Below are 22,300 nucleotides of genomic sequence, written 5' to 3'. Positions count from 1 at the left end.
GTTCACTCTCTTGATTTGAGAACGAGGGTAAGGCAAGCCTTGGTGGCAAGCTTAAGCATTTTGTGGCTTCCTCAACAACGTGGACTTAGGCAAACCTTAGTGGTGAGCTAAACCACGGGATAAATCTTATGTCTCACGTGCTTCATCTTTACTATACTTGTAGTTCATCTTATTGCTAGCTGTTGCTAGGGTTTAGTTGCTCGATTCATTGTTGTGTGAAGTTTCTGTGGTATCTAGTCTTCGAACTGGATCTTGGCTTTATATTACAGGATTAAGCAACTAGTGGGGTTAGATTTATATCTGTTAAATCTCAACTGTGTTAGATTATTTTTCGTAGAACGGCAGTGCCGCCCTGTACGGCAGGCAGTGCCGCCCTCTGTTCTAACAGAGTTTTAAGTTGAATTTTTACAGGCCTATTCACCCCCCTCTAGGCCTTCTTTATCTTCCTGTAGATCCTACAGGCTCTAACGAGGACTAGGGGGAAGCTTGCGCGCTTCTCGATACATCGGTAAAAATACCAGAGTCGTCGATGGGAGTTTGCATATCTCTATCTTGCTCTTTAGCTTCCGCATTTACATTGATTGTATTACTCTTTTTGCGGTAGAGATAGCAACACACTAGCAAAATCGTAGTTGCACATTTAGATTGTTTATCTTTTGCATAGGTTTTGCTAAGGGTAGAAAAAGAGGCCATAATTTAGAGTTAGAATTTTAAGTTGCCTAATTCACCCCCCCCCCTCTTAGACGTCACGGTCCCTTCATGGCTTTTTCTCAAGATACAAGTGATAGTAGTGTTTTTTAACTAAACTGACTTTTTCTACAAATGTTATTTTGAACAGCAAGATGATATATTATTGATCATTTTGAGATGACTAGATTACATTGCATTGATATTTATATGCTTGTTGAGTACGTTGTACTCACTCTTGTTAACTCTCCCTCTTTAGAAGATCCTCAAGAATGTGTACAAGGGTCTCTAGATGATGGCTATGCCTATGCAGATTGGGATGACTATGAAGAAGCTAGTCGAGTTGCTGTCACCTCCTATGGTGGATGGGATGAATAAATGATCCCCTTAGTTCAGTTATGTATGTCAGAGGCTATATGTCTTTGTCGCTCACTTAGTAATCTAGTTTGGACCTCTATATGTCGGGCTTGTAATAATGCGCAAACACATGGCGCTTTTTTAAAGACTTAAGTGCGTAGAATGGTATTGTAATAATTATTGGTACCCTCTAGCTGTTCCCCGTTGCCAACTTTGTTATGGTTTATTATTCGACAAATCTTGTATCTGTTGGGTGATAAATCATAGGCTAGGTTATTATTTATAGTGGTAATGACCCGGGTCTTCACACCAATGATGCTGATGTTGATCGATATGCTATGGCAGAAATTGGTTATGCTGCCAAATAGATGTGCCTTTTCTATTGCTGGTACTTTTATGGTGGCACATGTTGTGATCACTGATCAATCATGAATCACAAAATTGTGGCCTTTCTAGCAAAGAGAGGTACTGAAAAATTGTGCAAACTTGACAACGAGGAATAGGATTATGAATTAGCTTAGCAGAACTGAGTAGTTGCTCCGGAGATACTACTGTGGTTCTCATAAATATGAAAGTAACATAAGTCTTCCATTTAAAACATGCAATGACATATCTATTTTTATTTCAACAGAGTTACATAGCAGCAATCAACAATATTTGAGAAAACATTTATGGGTGCAAATATATAGACCAAGGTAGTTTAGAGGACGCTCACCGACTGAAATAGCATCATCATCTCAATATTTTAGAATGGTTAACTGAAAATGATTTAGCTGACAAATTTCAATTGTGGAAAATGTCAATTAGTCTCTAGTCACTACTTGTAGTTTGATACGGCTGCATAAATTCAGTAATTTGGCACGTAATCCACCTGGACTATTGCAGAAAAAAAAGAAGGTAAAATACATTTCAGCAAATTGGGAGACTGTTGGGAAATTGGGAGGGTTGATGCATTCCCCGCACGTTGCCGCGGTATTTAGAGGTGAAATTTCGGTGTGAAGGATGCAAAGGTTAATGAGTTAGATTATTCTGTAGAAGTCTTCCAGAAATGTAAAGTAGAAAAAGTTTGCATTAGCTTGAAAATTTTTACTATAGCCTGCAGAATCCAAAAGACATTGACAGGTAGATTTATTTTGCTTAGTGTTCTAGGGCCAATTTGACATTTAGCATAACATATCGATAAACAAAAATCAAGTATATTCTTCCAGTTCCAGGCATGCATTTAAGATGATTTTGTATATTTGTTGAATATAACACTGTAAACAGTAGGAATTTTGTCTCATATATTTTGACATTGTCCTTGAAGACTCTAATTCTACAACGAATCTTTGCTTCTTCTTTATTATATAATTGAGTAGGTACTCTATTGATATTGGGTATTTGCATGACGAATATGTAATGTGAAATTTAGATATAGGTAGTCTTCAACGTACTATAGCTCATGCATCTTCTCAAAAAAACTTATAAAGAAGAAAGTTACATAAGAAAAAATAAATCTAATAGAAAAAAATTAAGGAAAATGGCATAACACTTCCAACTTGCTCCAATCGCGCTTGCAGATTGGGTACTACTGCACTGTGCATAGGATTGTATTCACAGCATTCACATAATCATAGTTCACATTTTCCTGCATATACAGAACCACGGAGGGATGGTACATGCAAGAAAGATAGGATACCTCAATAAAGGCATAAAGCTTACCGCAGTGGATATACTGAATTCCTGATAATGAAGAAGAAGGTCATCACTGACCAACTTCGTAGAGACTTCTGAGATATGATTAAGAACGGCCCTGATCAATATATTGGGAACAGAGGACCATGCGAACAGCTGCCCTGAAATATGGCTGCACGTGTGCGATGATGAGGCGAGCGCTCGAAATGACCGGTGAAGAGACTAAGGGAGACGATCACGTCAGACATTAGCAGCCTTTGTTGAGGACCTATGTGATTCTCTTTGGCTCTTGGTGATAAATAGGCCATCACCGGTTATTGGATGTGATCAGGCAACGGGTTCCCACAGAGAGTAGTGCATGCTTAATGGCCGCTGCTACCGTTCCATGGGAGAGGAGATGAATTGCTTGCTTCTGGACTCCTCGGCTGAATTGAAATGCTTGCTGTTGCGAGGAACTAAGGAGTCTAGTAACTGACAAAGAAAGTGCATGGTTAATTACTTCCACTTTGACTTGGAGGTCCACGGGAGATGGATGGAGAGGTCAGACGATAAACGAAGGGGCAGATATTGCCAACTAAAATCAGACGGTTTAGATCATTTGATGACGTGGAACACTGTGGTATGAGATAGGGAACGATGACGTGGAGGGCCGTCGAATGAGAAAAAATAGGCCAGTAGTGTTTTGGTTTATAAGAGTTTAAGATACATTTAAGCAAATTAACTCTGCCATTCGATGATACTGCCATCCACAATCATATAGGACTATCAGAACCACCCGTGGTACAAAACTACCCAAAATCTTACAATACTATTGTATGGCAACAATGAATCAATCTATCCAGGGTCGCAGCTCTCGTCACAGTCAATTTCCAGGGAAAATCAACCAGAGGAACGAATTCTTACTGCTCCCAAGGAAGAGTAGGAAGGCGTGGCGTACAGCGCCCTGCGCCTTCCCGTGGAGATCGACCTGGTTGAAGAGGTCGGTGTGACCGCACATGTCGATGCGGTGCCGCAGCGAGGGGTTGTCCCGCACGGCGCGGCGCCAGGAGCGGCACGCCTGGCCGGCGCTCATCAGTATCTCGACGTGGTCGAGCTTGTGGAAATGCGGGGGACGGCCAAGATCGTGTCCAGCGGCAAGTCCTCCCTGTTTCTCCTGTTGCGGCCGCTCCCACAGCCCCAACCACGGCCGCGATGGTGGCGGGAGGAGGAGGGCATGCCAGCCGCTGCCTTTAATATCGCTTAGGCTTGGAGTTCGGCATATCGCTTTCGTCAGAAGAATCCTCAGCTCGGCGGGCTGGGCACGACGAACCATCTACGCGGGCCGAGGAGCCTCACCGTCGCGCGGCTCTAGCGTGACGCAGCCTGTCCGTGGCTCCCCACGCCGCCGCCCTCCTCGGACCTCCGGTGGCGTGTGGCAGAGCGGAACGCCCCGGCGGCGCGGCAAGCCCCGATCATCGTTGAGCCTCGGGCGGAGCAGGGACGACGGAGGCGGCAGCTGCATAAGGGAGCGGTGGCTGGTGGCGCAGCAGTCTGAGGCGGAGGGGGCGAGTTGAGTGGGTTCGGGATTATTCGCGACACGGGTAGGAGACCCGCGAAGACCACGATCGGACGGTCGACAGCGTTTATACGCCGGATCGGACCGTCAGCGGCCAAATGGGCGACGTGGCGCGATCCGCTGGCCCGGGTTTTGGTGCAGGATTCGTATAGTAAAAGATTTCAATTTTCTAGGACCAGTTAAAAAAAATCCAGGACCATTTTCCAGCAGCTCCACCACCCTATCTCACCTGCACTGCACGGTGCACGCTGCACAAAGATGGCAACGGATACAAACTTGTTTGGCTTTTCTGACTCAAATTCATGTCCGTAAAAATAAAATCAATTTATTAGAAAACTCATTGCTCGTCACGGATTTATTTTTGGACACAGATCTATATCCTCTCGAGTCTACCAGTCAACTAACAGTAGTATAGTATATATTCACAAGTGCCATATAGTCATATATGTATATTGTATAGTACAATAAAAATAACATAAATGAGAAATCACATTTCATCAACCATACAACAACTAACCATCAGAGTGCATGTATCAATGACAGCGGCTTGCTTGGATGCGTGCCAGTGACACCAGTGGCGCCATGGTGGCGTCGCTGGAGGAACCTGGCTGCTTCTTGAAGGCCAAGAGGCTCTGGCTCGGCGCGGCGCGAGGAAGGCAGCAAAGGGGGCCGTGGAGGTGTTCGTACGGTGGTGGCGAGTGGGCAGCGCGGCGCGGTGATGTCAGCAAAGTGGAGGCTCGTGTCGATGACCCAATCCGACCGAGCGGAGGTTTTTCCGTTGAGCCTCGTGTCGATGTCCCAATCCGATCGGGTGAGGTGAAGACCAACGTGGTGCAACTGAGATTCTGGTGGCGGCTAGACGAAGGTGAAGTTAATGGAGCGGCTCAGTGATACCAAGTCACCCCGATGGCGAAGCAAGCCCGGATCCTCGAAGAGTCCAGCGGCGGGAGTGGCGAGGCCCCCGTGCGCTTTAAGGTGGTGTGTCCGAGGAGTGGTGTGCGGCGGTGGATGTGGCGAGGCCCCCACGCTAGAGTTGCCTTGGAGACCTAGGATCCGGTGCGGGGTTTCGATCGTTTGGTGTGTAAGGTGCAGCAGCGGTACTTCGCCGAGGGGTCCTGCATGGCGGTGGCCTCTTCGGTGTGGTGCGGTGGGCTTCTCTTCTGACTTCTGCCAACGCATGGCCGTGGTTGGGAGATCGACGATCGTGTGTGCGTGACCTGAAGACGATGATGGCATGGTGGGGGAGTCGTGGTAGCTACATGGCTTGCAGCGGACTGCGGCGGCTAGTTCCATGGCAGCGACTGGTTGGCGTGGGACATCGTCGGTAACGATGGCGCTTGCGGTGAGGGCTACTTGTCGGCTCTACTCTTGGTCTGTGGGGGTGCGGCGTGGGGAACTGATTGGAGTTGGTGTGCCCGTGTTGATGTCTCAATCCAACTGGCAGTTGTTGAGTGTGGCTCGTGTCGATGTCCCAATCCGACCAGCTAGAGTTATTTTTCTTTTCCTTTTGTTTGAGTTTGTTTTGCGACATGGTTGTTGGCCATTGTTATTTCGTTGTGCCCATTTTGGGCTTATCTTCTTTTTAATATAATCGGCAGCTCTCCTGCCTGATTCGTTTAAAAAAAACAATGACATACATATATCAACCAGTAGGTGTATCAGCCTCTTCGCTACACTGCGACGTGCAAGCTCGAGTGCAAATGTGTGATCTAGATGCGTGTCGCCACCGTCATAGTTTGGTCGGTTGGGGTAGGGGGGGAAAAGTGAGACAGGTTTAGTTTTAGATAGGCAAACTGTCTTATATACGCGTTTAAATGGACCAATTTACTTGAGAAATTTAAGGTATTCTGAACTGATTGGAGCTACTCTGCTATGATGTACAGTTTTAAACCCCCTGCATTTGTGGGTTTGGGTACTACAACCTAGACCGACGCCCACAAACCCATTGGATCTATCTTTTTGCCCATTAATAAATCTATAGGTAGAAAAATCGACCCATACATTTACCCTAATATGGTAAAAATCCATTGGGTTTTTAGTTTCGAGTACCCATTACCCATCCCACTTTAAAGAAGACATCTTACCCCGAAACTCCCAAAACCGTTCAAAATACCTATCTATCTTAGTTTAGAGTGGTTTTGATGGTGGCTTTATCTTTTTTGTTTAAGTTTTTGATAAATACTTGATAAGGTTTTTAAACCACAAAAAACCTTTGAACTCCTAAGGACGTGATAAATTTCTAGGGAAAGATTGAGATAGAAAAATCAAATAAATATTTAGAGCTCACAAAATATCTACAAAAGCTTCCAAGAATTAGATTTACCTCTAGGAAGATGGAAAAAATTCCAAAAAATAATATGAAAACTCCCAAAAGTTTCTAATGGATGCCTACACGTGTTTTGGAAACATTGCACAAGAAAAACAACCAACATGAATGCATTCAACATAATGTATGTTGCATATCATATCTTTGTTGTAGAAAGTTTTTAAACACGCTTACACATTGAATATTGTTATGAAAATTTCCTATGTTTTCTGGATATTTTCTTATTTTTCTAGAGCTAAATCTATATTTTTAAGCTGCTAGAGCTATTTTCACGAGCTCTAAATTTTTTATTTCTCTAGTTTTTTTTAAAACTTAGAGATATTTTCCATAGTATCAAGTATTTATTAAGTTTTATTGACTAAAGGAATGAAACCAACTTTAAAAGCACTTCAAATCAAAGCAAGGAGATACTTTGAGAAAATTCCTGGCTTTGAAGTTTGATGGAAAAAAAATAAAAGTAGACACGACCATGGTTAAGGGAGGTAAAATAGTTTTTTTGTTTTATTTCAAAACAAACTATAACAAGCTAGGGATCTGAGACCGGGCCGAAAAGATCCAGCCAGACAATATATGGTCTATGAGTATAACTAAGTATTTTGCGGGCTGGGTTAGGCTTGTACCGAACTAAAAAGTCTCGTTGCTTCAGGCCCAGAAAATCCTACACGACCATCCCAATAGACGAGCTGGTCCTAATTTTTTTTGACCGGGCTTGGGTTTGCATTTTACAGCGTAAAATAAATAATAAAATAAATATTTTAGATCGGACTCGAGCTGAGATATTTTTTTTACCTAGACAACGAGATCTATCATCTATGCGTACTTACCTAGGCCATGTCCACTCAGTGCAGCAGGTTGAGCCCGTGGACCGGGCCGTTTCTGTTCTGCTCAGATGTACCCACGAGGACCATGGTCAAGCAGGCCGCGGGCCGCCTCCCCAGATTACATCTCTTGGGTAGTTATTTTACCACGGAAAAAGTCCATATTACCTCCTCAACTTTTACGAAAGTCTACTTTTCCTCTTTAAACTCTAAAACCGAGTAAACCACCTCCCTAAACTTTTAAAATTATTCGTTTTACTCCTCTGACCGGTTATAAGTGTTTTTCAAAGACGGTTTTGTCTTTTTCTTTTTATTTATTTTGGCTGAATCTTTGAAAAATCATAGTAAATCACAGAAAAATTATAAAATAGAAAATCCAATTTTGTTAAAATCCACATGAGTATATCTACACAGTGAATATATAATATAATATGCTTTAGTATAATTTTGTTGCTGTAGCTTTAGATTTATGTTTTTTTAATTAATTCATAGCTACAGTTTCTATGGTTCAATTGTGGTGAAATTTTTACGATGGGCTATTATTGTATGCTTGAACTGTGATAAAAATTTCATATTCACTGGATTATGCATGATTTAGTTATATATTTATATAACTTAGTTATAGATTTATAAATACTTTTTAACAAGCATACAACTAAATAAATCAATAATTAAGTTATAAATGATCCAATGAGTATGAAAATTTTTACTACAATTCAAGCATACAATAATTATCCCACCATAAAAATTTTACCACAATTGGACTATAGAACTGCGGCTATGAATTAATTATAGGAAAACATAGATCTAAAGTTACAAAAAAATTATACTAAAATATACCATATTATATGTTTACTGTATATATCTTCTCATGTGGAGTCTAATAAAATTGAATTTTCTATTTTATGATTTTTGTGATTTACTATGTTTTTTCAAATATTCGACCAAAATAAATAAAAAAGAAAAAGACAAAAGTGTCTTTGAAAACCACTTATTAAAGCGAACGGTTTTGAAAGATCAGGGAGGTGGCTTACCAGTTTTAGAGTTTAGAGAGAAAAAGCAAACTTCAACAAAAGTTGAAGGAGATAATGTGGACTTTTTTTATTATTTTACCACCGCAATTTTGGTTCGCCAGACCGTAAATAGGCGGCTCGGCCCTCTGCCCCCTTCTCTCCTAAACCCCACGCCACGCCTCCTTCCGCCAGCACGCAGCAGCAATCTCTCCCTTCCTTCCTGCAATCCTGCCTAGGGCCGCCGAGCCCGGTTGATCACTTCCCATCAGGCCATCAACCCTCTCGCTGGTGTCAGTGCTGCGGCCGACTCCACCGAGCCTCCAGGCCACGGTTCCGTGATTCTGTCGTAGGTTCCGCCACTCCGGGAGAAAGCCGCCGCCAACGGCCCCAACTCCAATTCGACCATCCGGCTAATAGAGAAGGTAAAAATCCCGATTCCCTTGCTCTCTTCTTGTTATGGCATGGAGGCTGGCAGGCCAAGCAATGCAGTAGGATGCTGCGTCTGCGACTGCCTATCCATGAGAGATCAGTGTAGTTATTACATGGTGATCACGGCACGGGAGATGCGAGTGAATCATGTTATGTATGGATTTATGCTCTGGATCACTCCTCTCTTATTTGCTTAAAAAATAAAGGGCGGAGGTGTTCACTTCTTAAATTGGTTTTCCACTGCCATGGATGATCGGGTCACAAGGGTGTATACCAGATCAGTCCGTGTTTCTTTGGGCCGTGTGGGTGCTACAGTGCTCCTGAACACTACATCTGCGCAGAGTATGAAATCAAGATGACTATTGTCGAAAAACTATCAAATATGACTGCAGTGCAAACGACTCTTGAAAAGAGTTTCATCTTTCTTTCTTTTCTTTTTATTAAAAACATTTTACCATTTTCACTGCATCTTAACTTAGATTAAATCAAGCATGTGAAATTTCTGAATTTCGGAGGGAATTATACTACTTATATAATTCATATTCTTTTGATACTGGTACTCTGTTTTATACACTGAACCGGTATTTGCCCCTTGCAGCAATACTTCTTGGGCCTATAATCAAGGGCAGTTTCCATGGGTTCAGAAAACGTTTCTCTAAAAATTAAGAAGATCAGAATAGTAGGATATGAGGATAAACAGAAGCATGAGGATGCACATAGTTCAAGTAAGGTATAAATTAAAAGCAAGTACATTTATTTTGGAAGTTTCATGAGGATTATCAATCGATAGGTTGTACATGTTGGCCTTCAACTGTAGTACCATATTATCTTCATAAAGAAATAAAAATGCTTCGATTTTGTAGAAGAGGAAAACCACAGATTTAGGTCCCACATGGACCGAGGATGAACTTATGTGGTTCTATAAAGCCTACCATACACATGGAGAAGACTGGAAAAAGGTTTGGGTTATCCATCTCTCGAGGCATAATGGGAAAACTGTCTTTTGGACTTTCTAAATGCTGTTTGGTGAATCTGAATGCGCAGATCAGTGCAGTGGTAGGTCATAAAACACCAGACATGGTAAAAGCCCTCTACTCTATGCATCAGGTGAGTCTGTAGGGACTGTAATCTGTTGTTATTGGATCCTAGTTTGTTGTAAAGTGTTTATCATTGTTCTTTTGTCATCTACCGCCATTTACTGTGTTTGTCAAAACTAAAGGTAACTTGGATCTAATCTGGAGGTTCATATTTCAATGCGTGTTGATGATTTGGATCTAAACTACAATGCATTGTAGGTTGACATGTTTTATTTCTTTTGGCAGACTTTCTTATCTCTTCCAAAACATCAAGCTACTGCCACGGGATTTATTACATTGGTAACTGGTCATCGAAATGTTTTGGTAAGCTTAGGTTAGGATGTACTTCTAGTAATGACTGTTTACTTCTGGTATGCTAAGTTCATGTAAACATGGATACGATATGAAGCTAGCGTGTGGAGTTTATAGCAATGAAGATGAGCACCGACTATTTTGCTGAGGCCTTGTTTGGTTGGGCTTTTGGTTGTGGCTTTTGCCCCCAAAACCCAAAAGCTTAAACAAAGGGCCCAAAAGCCACATCTGTTTTTACCAAAAAGCACCTTTTACTGTAGACAAATTCAAAAGCATCTCCACAACTGTTTTCACTGTCTTTTGAGCCCAAAAATTACCGCTCTTTTCTATTCCGCCTCGCGTCCGCGGTCCGCTCCCGTCGCCCCTTCCGCATCCGCGACCGCGAGAAAACCGCGACCCGCCGGCTGCCGCTACTCCGCCGGACCTGCTCGAGCCGGCTGTAGCCCCGCCGGAGGCCGGCGCGTTCCTCACGGGCCACGCCTCCCTCCGCGCGAGCTCCGCCGCCCCTCACCGCCTCTGCCCCTAGGTCCCAGGTCCGACCGCGAGAAGCCCCATGAATGGCCGCGCGAGGTCCCCTGCCGGCCGCTGCTCCCCCATTCCTCGGTGGCGGCGAGGTCCCACGCCCGGCGAGGAGCCCCGACGAAGGTCGCTCATCCCTTCGACCCCATCCTCAGGCGGGCGCGACCCCGGTGGCGCGCGTCCCTCCGCCGGTGTCCTCCACCCCAACGATGATGCCTTTCCTAACCCTAAAAGTGACATCCAATCTGTAGTAGGTTGGGATATTGCAATACAGTCTGTACTGTTTAGGCCTAGTACAGTCATACAATTGGAATATGTGGTCACTTTTTTTACCCGAGGTACTAGTGATCTTGATATGTATGCACCTAAAACTGGTTTCCTCTGATGCCATAGACTATATATGAACTTCCTTGTTGAGTCCTTAGCACATTATTTTGTTCCCTTTTTTTGTTAATATATTTACCAGAAAGTTTAAACTATATGGATCACATTGACTTTAAAATTGTCATTGTGTTAATTGTGATGCTTAAAATGGTAGGATTTATCCCCAAGTCATAGAGCAAACAAACAGACACACAGAGCATCTGGGAAGGCAAAGAAATGTGGAGAAGCTACTCAGCATAAAGCACATGAAGCACCTCACCTTCGCGACTCCTATCATGCAGGGACAATTTCTGGGTTTTCACCTTCCTTCAAGAATAGATACTATGGAGGCAAGTATTGCATGAAAAATGGTTGCCATTTTTTTTTCCTTATTGATTTTTCGGGCTATGTATTCAGGGAAAATGCCAGGTAAGGATGGCTTAGTATAGTAGTTGAACAAAAGTTGAGAAGCATTTTCATTTGATAATCTGCTTCCTAAGTGGTTTTAACGCCTTAACTGTTTTTTCAGAACTGGTTACGAACAGTCAAAGTCATCCTGTTGGGAATCGTACCCCTCGGATACCAGTTTTAGCTCCTACGGACAGGAGCGCTACTGATGATGCCACATCAGAACTTAAAAACGCCATCTGCTCTACAAAAAGGAATAATGACAGGGTTAGTAACGATTGTGCTAATTTTTCGATTAATGAGTTTTCCCTTCATGGAAGATCCAAAATCATGGAATCAACTAAAGGTGTCGAATATCAGACTTTCTTGACTAAAGGAACTGGAGATACTGATATATTTCAGAATCAGCAACCTTTGAAAAGAAAAGGAATGGACCAAATTATGGACAGGGGTCAGACCAGTACAGCTGGGCATGAAACCTTAATGGAGGTTAGAGAAGGGAACAAACCTGTTGGATTACTCAAAGCAGAACAAATGTTTGATGAGTACATTTCTTCAGGTATTTTCTTTTGTGGTACTTTATACTCTGTTGTCATCATATACAATTCACCCTACCAGATCTACTTAACCACTTCCTGTGATCAGGACATACTAGGAAAGCCTGAGCTTGTGCACACGTCCCATCAGACCTTTAACTAGGGCATGATCATTAAGGGAAAAGCTTTTTAGTCATGCAAGCAGGCTGAACTACACCCTATGCTTTTAGGAGCTTTCATCAGATCATATCACAAGCATTCCCTTAGTTAGTATTATCAAATTTTCTTTTTTTTTCATTAAAGAATGTTTCTTTCAGGTACTAAAATCACGAACAGACTTACATGAGTTCAAATAACCTTTCTAATATGGCATTGCCATACACAATGAACCAATTATGTGGCTACTGCAACCATCTATAAGATAAGGTAGACTCAAATCCTCTTTCCCAATTATATGTAGAAATCAAAAGAAGGGCAATCTACCCTGCCCTTGAATGAGAATGGAATTCTAGCACCAAGCTGTTATAGTGCAGTTAGATAGTCAACAAAAAACAACCTTAGAACTCCTCCATCATGTAGATTTTCCTCCTATAATGAGCAGTTATCAAGTTCATTTCTTCTACTACTTGATTGACTTACAGTACAATTAGCACCAAGTTGTCTCAGTGGCTCTACATCACCATAGGATTCCAGCTCTATGATTGTTGAGAGGCTTTAACTACTTGTTTATTTTGCTTTTACCTGATATTAGTACTCGTTCATAGTCTTGGTACTGCTATTAGCAAGCAGTGTAAATATTTGACTACTGTATTTTTTTATGTTTCAGATGATATGTTGATCTTAAATGTGTTTCAGAGTCTGATAAGTGCAGCTGATAAGATGTCAAAAGTCAAGATTAATTTTCCTTCAGGTTATCTTCCATTACAGCTCTTACTTCATTTCGTTTTTCACATTATATACTATCCCAATCATAATACTCATTGCCTACGCTTATATTTCTCTTACGTACTGATCCAGGTACACTTAGAAGTGAGACTACATTATCTGATACTGATAGGAAGGATGAAGGGATTTCTCTGGTTGATGTATCTAAACATGGGAAGCCAGTTGATGAGTGCAGCGCTTATAAGGCCAATAAGAAAAAGCACACTGAGTTATTAGATGCAGAGGTAAAATAAAATTTGGATAGTGAGCTGTATTTTTGTGCCAATTTAATTAAGCATGAATGTGCTGATGTTAAGCATTTCCACCTCTAAGTTTTTCTTCGATTTGATGTTGTTATTTTGCATTTTGAACTTTAGTGTGTCAATTGCATCCCAATATTTCATTAAATCTCGGGTGATGTTCATGGGAAGTCACTGCTTATTTATTACCGATTGGTTATCTACTTTGATCAATTTACTATGTCCAGTGCCCACTATCTAGATGTGTTTATTGTCTGAAGCCATCTTTACTATTTGTCAACATTTTTTTCTCAAACATGCAGGAGAGTTGCATGCCATTGTATTGAAGATACCAAAAGGGCCCGATTACATGTCGGTTCCATGGCTCGGGTTAGCCTTGTGTTACATTCACGTCCTTATATACAACAGAAATAGCCTAGGAACCTGCCTCTACTGCCCTTGACATAGTAACACTGTTAGTCAACTGCCCTAGACAACAGAAACAACTATTGGTCAACATTGATGTGTTCTCCTTTGTAACAGTGTTAGTTTCTTTTGATACTCTTATGATAATTCTCATTTGCGTTCTTTTCCTTTCTTGCAGGTGCCTGCTGAAGAACAAAATGTAGCACATTCTATTAATATCACTGAGGATACCCTGAATTCTGACTCTGCAAGAGGAATAGGAGATTTACTATAATCAACTGTAAATAATATTTCATCTCAAGTATACTCCAGTGTGCCAAGGGAAATCAACCCTGAAATAAGTATGCCAAGAAGAAAAAAAATGAAACACAAAATGCATAGGAAAAAGAATCATGTGTCATGCAATGAAAGTTCAGATAATTTACAGGTACAGTATATGCTATATATTATCAACTTTGCAGATTTCTATATAGCCTCTGCACGGAGCCCTAAATCTGACTGTTTTCAGGCTAGGAAATTGCTGCACTGTTTGTCATCTGAATTGCTTCGCAGATGGTGTACATATGAGTGGTTCTACAGCGCAGTTGATTTTCTTTGGTTTATGGACAATAGAGTTTGCAAAGTACTTAAATCATCCATATTTGAGGCATATTTCAAGGCTGGCTAGATCTGGGTAGAGCATAGTACGAAGGTAATAGCTAGCAAACCATGGAAGTTGTAGCATTTGTTCTTTTAATCCTTAGGTTTGTTGTTATTTTGTTTGTTTAAGTTGTACACTAAAATAACTTTTTCTGCAGCTATTGTGGCAAGCCCCTACGCTTTTCTGATAATTTTCTGGTGATGGAAAGAAAACAACTTGAGGATTATCGAGAAAAAGTTAGGAAGTACTATGCTCAACTAAGTGATGGTTCACTAGATTATCTACCAGTGGACCTAGCTCGGCCATTTTCATTTGGTCACCCAAGTTCTAGGGAACTTTGTGATGGTAAAGTGGTGATGGTGGAGACGGATTGTTGCAAGATCCAGTTTGATAACCCCGAACTTGGTGTTGACCTAGTAAAGGTACATTTCTTCTGTATTCGCTATTTTTAGCAGTTACCAATAAGATTGTTACTCTGTGCAGGCAATTGGACAGCTAATCATATTTGGCATTCAATCATCAGTTTTCACCGCAGGCAGCAAAATCACCTTCCTAATTCTTTAAGCAGCTATATATTTTTTTTAAGATCATTTCTGTGGAAATGCAGTGGCAATGCCCGAACAAAAACCCGCTCAGAAACTAGATTCAGCCCTTGTAGTACTGGTGTCCAGCTACAATGTTGATAATGTGCAAGGATGATTACCATTTCTGAGAACGTTTTGAGCAATACAAAGTAAAAGCTAGACATTTGAAAGGAGTTTCTACTTTCTAGGGGACAACACACAAATTTTACTTTGGAAATATGCCCTATAATCTAAACCAATCACAAATATGTACCATGTATCTTTTAGATGAAGGGAGTACATATGATGGTTCATATGCAATTTAGCTTGTGATGACTCGTGCACTTTTGGCTGGGTTTTCATGCATTTTATTTTAGTTATTATTACTTGTATCCATGCCAAATCATGACTTTGGGTCAACATTTTCCCTTTTTAGAGAATCCCAATATGATGGTCGGTGCTGTTTTTTTTTTCATGATGACATGCACAACTCAACTTTTTTTTCCAGGACACTGATTGTATGCCTGTAGATTGGCTAGATAATCTTTGTGATGACAACAGGAGCACTTAAGTTTCTCATGATGTGCACAACATACTGGAGATGGAGCACACTCCTAACCATAGACCAAGTGGTAACTGGGATCATACCATTCATGGACTTCCCTTATTATCTGAGCAGCCCAATAGTCTGGACACTACACCAGCTGAACAGCTTGAGGTTCTATTCTGTCCAAATGAATTCCTAGGTTCAAAAGTGAAATGCTTACCCAGGCTAAAGTAATTACGTATTTACATATAATGCTGCCCAGTCCTTGGACTGTTCTGTAAAATGTAATACTCCTGAGCGTAGCATCTCAGAGTCAAATCTTTTGTTGATGTTTTTACCGGCAGGCTGAATACTCTGTAGACAGTGAAGAAACACATAACAAGAGTACTTCTGATGGCATTGTACGATCTATGTAATTTTCTATATAATTTTGTTGGCGAGTTCTGTTGCGTGGCAGTAGTAAAATAGTAGGAAAGCTTTGATGTATGCCATTGACTCATTGTAGTGAATGGCTCATTGTTCTTGTCACCTGTGTATATATAAAAAATATATACTCTCGCATGAACAGAATGAATTTCTAGCATTTGATATGCATATACCGACTATTGAGCTGCATGCATGAACCAAGTCAGTCAAAAGATAAAACTCACCTGGAAGCTAAAATGTACACAATCCGGTTAGCTGTTCCACCCCAGCTAAACCCAGCTGGAGCATGGTTAAAGACAAAAGTGCCTCTTTGTTTTTCTATGTCCACACTGGGCTCAACAAAAAAAAAGTAAGGGCAGCATGGTAAATAAACACCAATTTGCTAAATAATCCAAACAACCACTAAACTTTAGCTGGCTATACTTTAGCCAACTAAACTATAGCTGGCAAAATTAGCTAGCTAAAGTTTAGCTAGAGTATCCAAACAGGGCCTAATGCGGCCTCTAACTAGCCAAAGCACTATGCATATTTTGCTAATCGTCTAATCTTTCCTTAAGCACTTTTGGTGGCTAGAGCACTAATGGATGAGCCTCAACTCAACTATACCTTCAACCAACTCTAACACCCTCCAAATGGCTGATTGGAGGGGTATATATAGCTCCAACACTCTCAACTAGCCGTTGGAAACTAGGCTTGCAAAAGCAGTGAGCATTGGAAGTTCCGATGGTCACACTGGAGAGAATTTTGGTGGGAATACTGGAGAGAATTTTGGTGCCTATTCCCACGTCGACTAGCCGTTGCCAACCGTTGGAAGTATTTTCTCCGGTGGTATTGGAAGTATGCGATGCGCACGTCCAATTGTGCCTTGGACCTGTGCCTCACTCCATTTATCTGTTGCCTTCACGGGAGAGGTCCGGTGCACACTGGAAAACTCCAGTGCACTTATTCGGTGTTCACTGAGTGTTATCACATCTTTTTGTCCACGTTTCTCTTCCTTGATATCTTAAGCTTCTTGCTTGTCTTCTAGGATCTCTATTTCTCCACTTTGATATTCATTTGAGGTGTTGATTCCTCGATCTTCATCTTAGCCTAGCTCAAGTACAACTTTTATCCAACGAACTAACGTATAACTTTTCTAACATTATTATTCCAAATGGTTATGTTGTCAATCAACCACCAATATCACTAAACCTTTGCTATGGTCTATGTTCTTACAACAAACATCGATTGTTAGGCACGCCTTTGATCATAGCGCAAGATGGGAATGTTGCGTGCTCTTCTTGACTTGTGCCTTGTTTGGGAGGGCTCCTCAGGAGGAGCTAAAGCCGTTTTAAGGAGCCACGATTTGTGTCTCCTCCAAAACAGTTCCAGCTCCTCTTTTTTCCACTAAAAGAGAGCTCCAAACGACTCCTCCTAAACCGTTTGATAGGGCTTCTCTGGAGAAGCCGGAGAGAAACCCTACCAAACAAGGCTTGGTCTAAGCATTGGCCCTGTTTCCTCTGGGTCTAACACTATTTTGCTAACATTCTCCACTTTGGATGAGATTTAATAGGAGTATATGGATGGATGATTTCTAGACGTTAGATCTACTTTATAAAGAACATCTAGAGGATAAGACATGAGGTGGGCAAAAATCAATTCCTTGTTTATCCTTTTTTCCAAAATAAAAATGTAGAAATGAAAAAATAATGATCATATTTATCTAGTATCTCCTCAGGTAATTCGTCATCTTTTTTCAATCCTATACAAATGTCGAACTAGCTAAATGAACAGCCATGCAAATACCAACGAAATTTTCATTTCAATTTACTATGGTAAAAAAAAGAAATCTGAGAAAAATCTTAGGATGCCATATGCTTATACACAAACAAAACCTCACATGCAAAAATAAGAACTTACCTTTAACTGCAAAATTTCAAGCCAATATATTCTTCAATGGTACTTAAGCATACCATCCTCTTGTATTTACTTTTTACATTTCCGTAGGTACATGCTCTTCAATGATCATCGAGCCAGTCACTGGGCGAGATACAAACTTCTGGGCAGCTAAAAATAGTCAAATCAAATCCCTCTGCCATATTCCTTCTTGATGCAAATTCAAACGGATGTCAATTGAATATATTCGATGAATTGCATTTTTAAACCCAAACAAATGCTCCATAGACTTCCATAAGCTAAGGCCTCTTATCACTCCCACCACTAACTGACGATAGCATTTCAAGCGTCTACTGAGCTTTCTTTGATCTTGGAACAGAGGAGGCCAACTCTTTACTCGATGATCTGATGATGAAGAGAACGGTCTCCACCAGCATGCCACCAACTAATCCTAAGATACCTCCAGCAGCGTTCTAAAAAACCACGACAAGGTTAACTCTGTGAGGTTTAATCTTACCAGGATACGACAAACAAATTAGCAGCTACAGAGGAAGGCAATATTTGGCCTTTCCCATTCAATGTACAAGATACTAGACCTCTACAAGAAATGGCCCTAATAAACTTACCAGTACAGCACTATTGTTGAACAGAGCTTTGAACATAGCAAATCCTACCAAATAACCTGTGAACATAATAACCACGACATGCAGACCTGAAAAAGAAGATGAGAAGTCAACTGAACATTGAAAACCATACAAGACATACAAGAAAATCCTAGCAGCCTAAGCTCAGATATAGACTGTGGCATCCTAAGAGGATAAATGTACTTGTAGGAAAAAGTTTGCCTCTATTTTAGATTTTTAGGGCATATGGATTTATTATTGATGATACATTGGATTGATATAACCAAAACAGAGGATCAACTGATATCATTGTACTTAAAAAGATGCAAAGCGGAATCGGATAGAAAATCACCCCAATGAAAGTGACTGATGATTATGGTTACATGAAGAGTGATTCTAGAAATGCAAAGCATTTAGATGAAAAATGCCACCATTAACTTTAAGTGACAAACTATTTCCACAATTTGATTGTGGTTTGTGTAGTAGTAAATTTCAGTCAAGAGAGTATTTACATGATTTCATTACCAATGGCATGCATAATTGTACAAATTTTGTAGTCTTTTATTTACCACTAGTCCATTAACACTTCGAAGGGCAGGCCTAGTGCAGTGGTGAGAAGCAGCCTCTCCGCAGATTTTGCGGGGGGAAGGCTTGCCTCGGTTTTTCCCTTCCCCAGACCCCACTCATGCGGGAGCCTCCGGCACTGGGTCTGCCCCTATTAACACTTCCTGGATACTTGATTGCAAGTTTCACATGCACCTGTTTAATTGAAAAGTCCCTTTTTGCATAACACCCTAGGGTTCCATTAGCAAAGCTAAAGGAATTACAGTTCCCATCATAACCACAATTAGAAAAAAAATAAAGGAAGTGCAGAAATTAAAGTAGATCCAACAAGCTTTAGCGGTTCAGCCTCACTCAATTACATTGTGGATAACCAAAATGCTCGATTAGTTGCACCAAAAACAAGCTCAAACCCAAATACAGCATACATGTTTCAACTTATTTTTGGGAATTTCTGAAGACCCATAAACCCCCAAATTTTCACATGTTTACAAAAAAACTTAAACCATTTTTGCTAAGCTATGGTTAAAGATAAAATGAGGGATTTATTGTAGAACTCTAATCCCATCGCAAATAGGCACAGAAATGTTTGATCCCACTCGTGCTTACTGACACTACCACACAAGCCCAGTACTAACTAAACTTCTTGGAGTTAAAAAGTTCTGAATTCGAAAAGGTACAATTCTTGCGTTATAGCAATCATTCTTAATTGCGCATTGCAGGTTTGTGTAGTAGTACAATTTAGCGAAGAAACATTTGTATGATTTCACTACTATTGGCATGCATGGTTACTCCATCCTGAAAACTTGATTACAAGTTTCGCCAGCACTAATTTAAACTTAAGGAGTCTGTTTTCCCTTAACGTCCCTGGATTCCCAAACAAGATAAAGGAACTGTACACACTGAAACCAACAACAAACAGAAAGTAAACATGGTGCACAAATTAAAATAGATCCATCAAACCTCAGACTCTAGACATTATATAGTACATAACCAAAATGCTTTTGCGCCAAATAGGCTACCACACAGGCTGCACAGAGCAATTTGAACATAGGGCAGTTGGGTAGGTACCGAATCCTATCTGATCCTTGTAGGATGAGAAGGGCTCAGGAGCGTCGTCCTTGCTGGGCGGCGCGACGTCCCTGACAAGCTCGGCGTACTCCTTCCTCTCCTGTATCTCCCGGAGCTTCTCCAGCCTAGCCTTGAGCTGATCGCTCTGCAAACGAACCGCACGGCAGACCAAGCCGAATCAGAATCAAAACCCCAACCATTTGCCGGTCCACACAGACCGAGGCAGACAGTGCCACCAAGGACACAGAGAGAGAACCTTCTCACGAGGCTTAGGGCTAGGCAGCACGAACTCAGCGCCCTGGAGGAGGTCGCGGAGCTGCGGGCGGGTGTCTGGCGGGGTGGCGCACCAGATGGTGCGCAGAGCGCGGTAGGAGACGGCGGGGTCCGAGATGAGGTCGGAGGCGAGGTCCCGAAGATCGGCAGCCAGGTCGACGGAGGCGGCGGCGGTCAAGAGGAAGGAGCGGATGGGATCGGTTGCTGCGACGGCGAGACCCGGCGCGGCGGTGGTCGTCTCCATGGCTCGCTTCGCTGCAGGATGATGCTAAGGACCTGTTTGGAACAGCTTAGTTCCCCCACGCTTCAATTGCAAGCTAAGATTTCTTGGTAAGCTGATTTTCAAAGAAGCAAAGCGGAAGGAAGCTAACCGTTTGGCTGTGCGATTCTCGCCCGCAGGTTGGCTAGCAGCGGGATCGACGGGGAAGACGACGAGACCGGGGCCGAGGGCGGCGAGGCAGTCGCTCTTCTCCGTGCCGTCGCCACCGCAGTGCCCTCTCACCAGATCTCGGCCGCAGGTGCCCCTCGCCGGATTTCGGACACGTCAAGGACGGAGGACGAGGGAAGCACGGCCACGGCAAGGAAGGAGGTCTGCGCGCACGGCCTCCGGAGGGGAGCACGAGGCGGGGGCACGACTGGCGGCGCTCGAGCGAGAGAGGAGGGAGAGGGAGGCGCGCGGGTGCCGATCTACAGCGCCCGGCCGGGGGATGGAGGACAGGTGGAGGGCCTCTGCCGGAGATGGTGGAGGGCGGCGGGCTAGCGAGCTGGAGGACGGAGGAGATGGAGGCCACTGGAACAGAATCGGTCGCTTAAAGGCTTCTCGTTTCGGCCTTTTAGTTTTTAGGCCTGAGAGCCCGCGCGGGCCCATCATGAGGGGAGATCAGGGGGTCTGCTGATTGGAGCCAATAATGGCTGTCTGGAAGTTCTAGACTACAAGGAGGGGAGATCTTTCCAGTGCTTCGTAGTGAAATCTATTGATGATGATTTTAAGTGGGGAGTTATTAATGTGTGTAGCCCGGTTCAAGTTGATTTGAAAGCTGAGTTTCTTAGGGAGCTGATGGAACTAATTCTATCTGTTGAAGTGCCTATTATAGTGGGAGGAGATTTCAACTTAGTTAGAGACAGTTCTGAGAAATCTACTGAAAATGTAAATAACAGTCTGGTGAACCTCTTTAACCAATTTGTGAGTGATGTCAGTTTGAGAGAGATGCATAGACATGGGGGGACGTACACTTGGACCAACAAGCAAAATGCTCCTATTATGGCTGTTCTTGATAGAGTTTTTATCTCAGCTGACTGGGAGGTGAAGTTTCCTTTGGCCAATGCCAAATCTCTGACAAGGGTGGGGTCAGACCATAATCCCCTGTTAGTGGAGACTGACTGTGGGGAAAGCACAAGTTCATCAGTTTTCAGATTTGAAAATGCTTGGCTCAATCAAGCAGGATTTAAAGAGTGGGTGATACAGAAATGGCCTCAGAGGAAGAAGAGCTATGTGTTGGATCACTGGAATATTGTTTCTTCAAGCCTGAGGAAAAGCATGAAAGGGTGGAGCAGGAATTGAGGGAGTGACCACAAAAAGCACAAACAGGATTTGTTACTCAGAATTGAAAAATGGGATAGACTGGCGGAGGAAAGATCTTTATCTGATAGGGAATGGGCTGACAGGTATGAGAGAGAAGATGAATTAATGAAAATATATGAGGATGAGGAGCTTTTGTGGAAAAGAAGAGGAGGAGAAAATTGGCTGCTCAAGGGTGATGCTAACACAAGCTATTTCCATTCAATTGCAAATGGTAGGAAGAGAAAGTGTACTATCAGGAATCTTGTAGAGGAGGATAGAATCATAGAGGACAAAGAGGAGTTAAAATTGTACATCACCAAATTCTACAAGAAATCTGTTTGGGGGAGGTCAAGATCTTGTGATACATTTAGGTGAAGATTTCTGGAGTAATAGAAGATTTGTGAGTGAGGAAGACAATCAATGGCTAACTAGACCATTTACTGTGGCCGAGTTGGAAACAGCAGTCAAGGAGATGAAAACAAACACTGCCCCAGGCCC

The 22,300-nt window shown here is 42.3% G+C and overlaps 1 protein-coding gene and 1 pseudogene across 1 annotated transcript; one reads left to right on the top strand and one right to left on the bottom strand.

Annotated features, from left to right (window-relative positions):
- Positions 1–8,635: 8,635 nt before the first annotated feature.
- Positions 8,636–16,006, top strand: LOC136527401 (protein ALWAYS EARLY 3-like; annotated as a pseudogene).
- Positions 16,007–17,733: 1,727 nt separating this feature from the next.
- Positions 17,734–21,056, bottom strand: LOC136527406 (uncharacterized). The gene is made up of 5 exons (XM_066520126.1): positions 20,613–21,056; positions 20,225–20,517; positions 19,969–20,113; positions 18,340–18,425; positions 17,734–18,186 (listed from the first exon to the last, which is right to left on the bottom strand). Exons 2-5 carry the CDS (start codon positions 20,483–20,485, stop codon positions 18,064–18,066), a joined length of 615 nt encoding a protein of 204 aa, XP_066376223.1. The 5' UTR covers positions 20,486–20,517; positions 20,613–21,056; the 3' UTR covers positions 17,734–18,063.
- Between the last annotated feature and the right edge of the window lie 1,244 nt (positions 21,057–22,300).

The sequence above is a fragment of the Miscanthus floridulus genome, chromosome 2 (assembly GCF_019320115.1).
Source record: "Miscanthus floridulus cultivar M001 chromosome 2, ASM1932011v1, whole genome shotgun sequence".
In the NCBI taxonomy this organism is placed as follows: domain Eukaryota; kingdom Viridiplantae; phylum Streptophyta; class Magnoliopsida; order Poales; family Poaceae; genus Miscanthus; species Miscanthus floridulus.
Note: the sequence above shows the minus strand (reverse complement) of the source record. Positions and strands in the feature narration are given on the sequence as shown.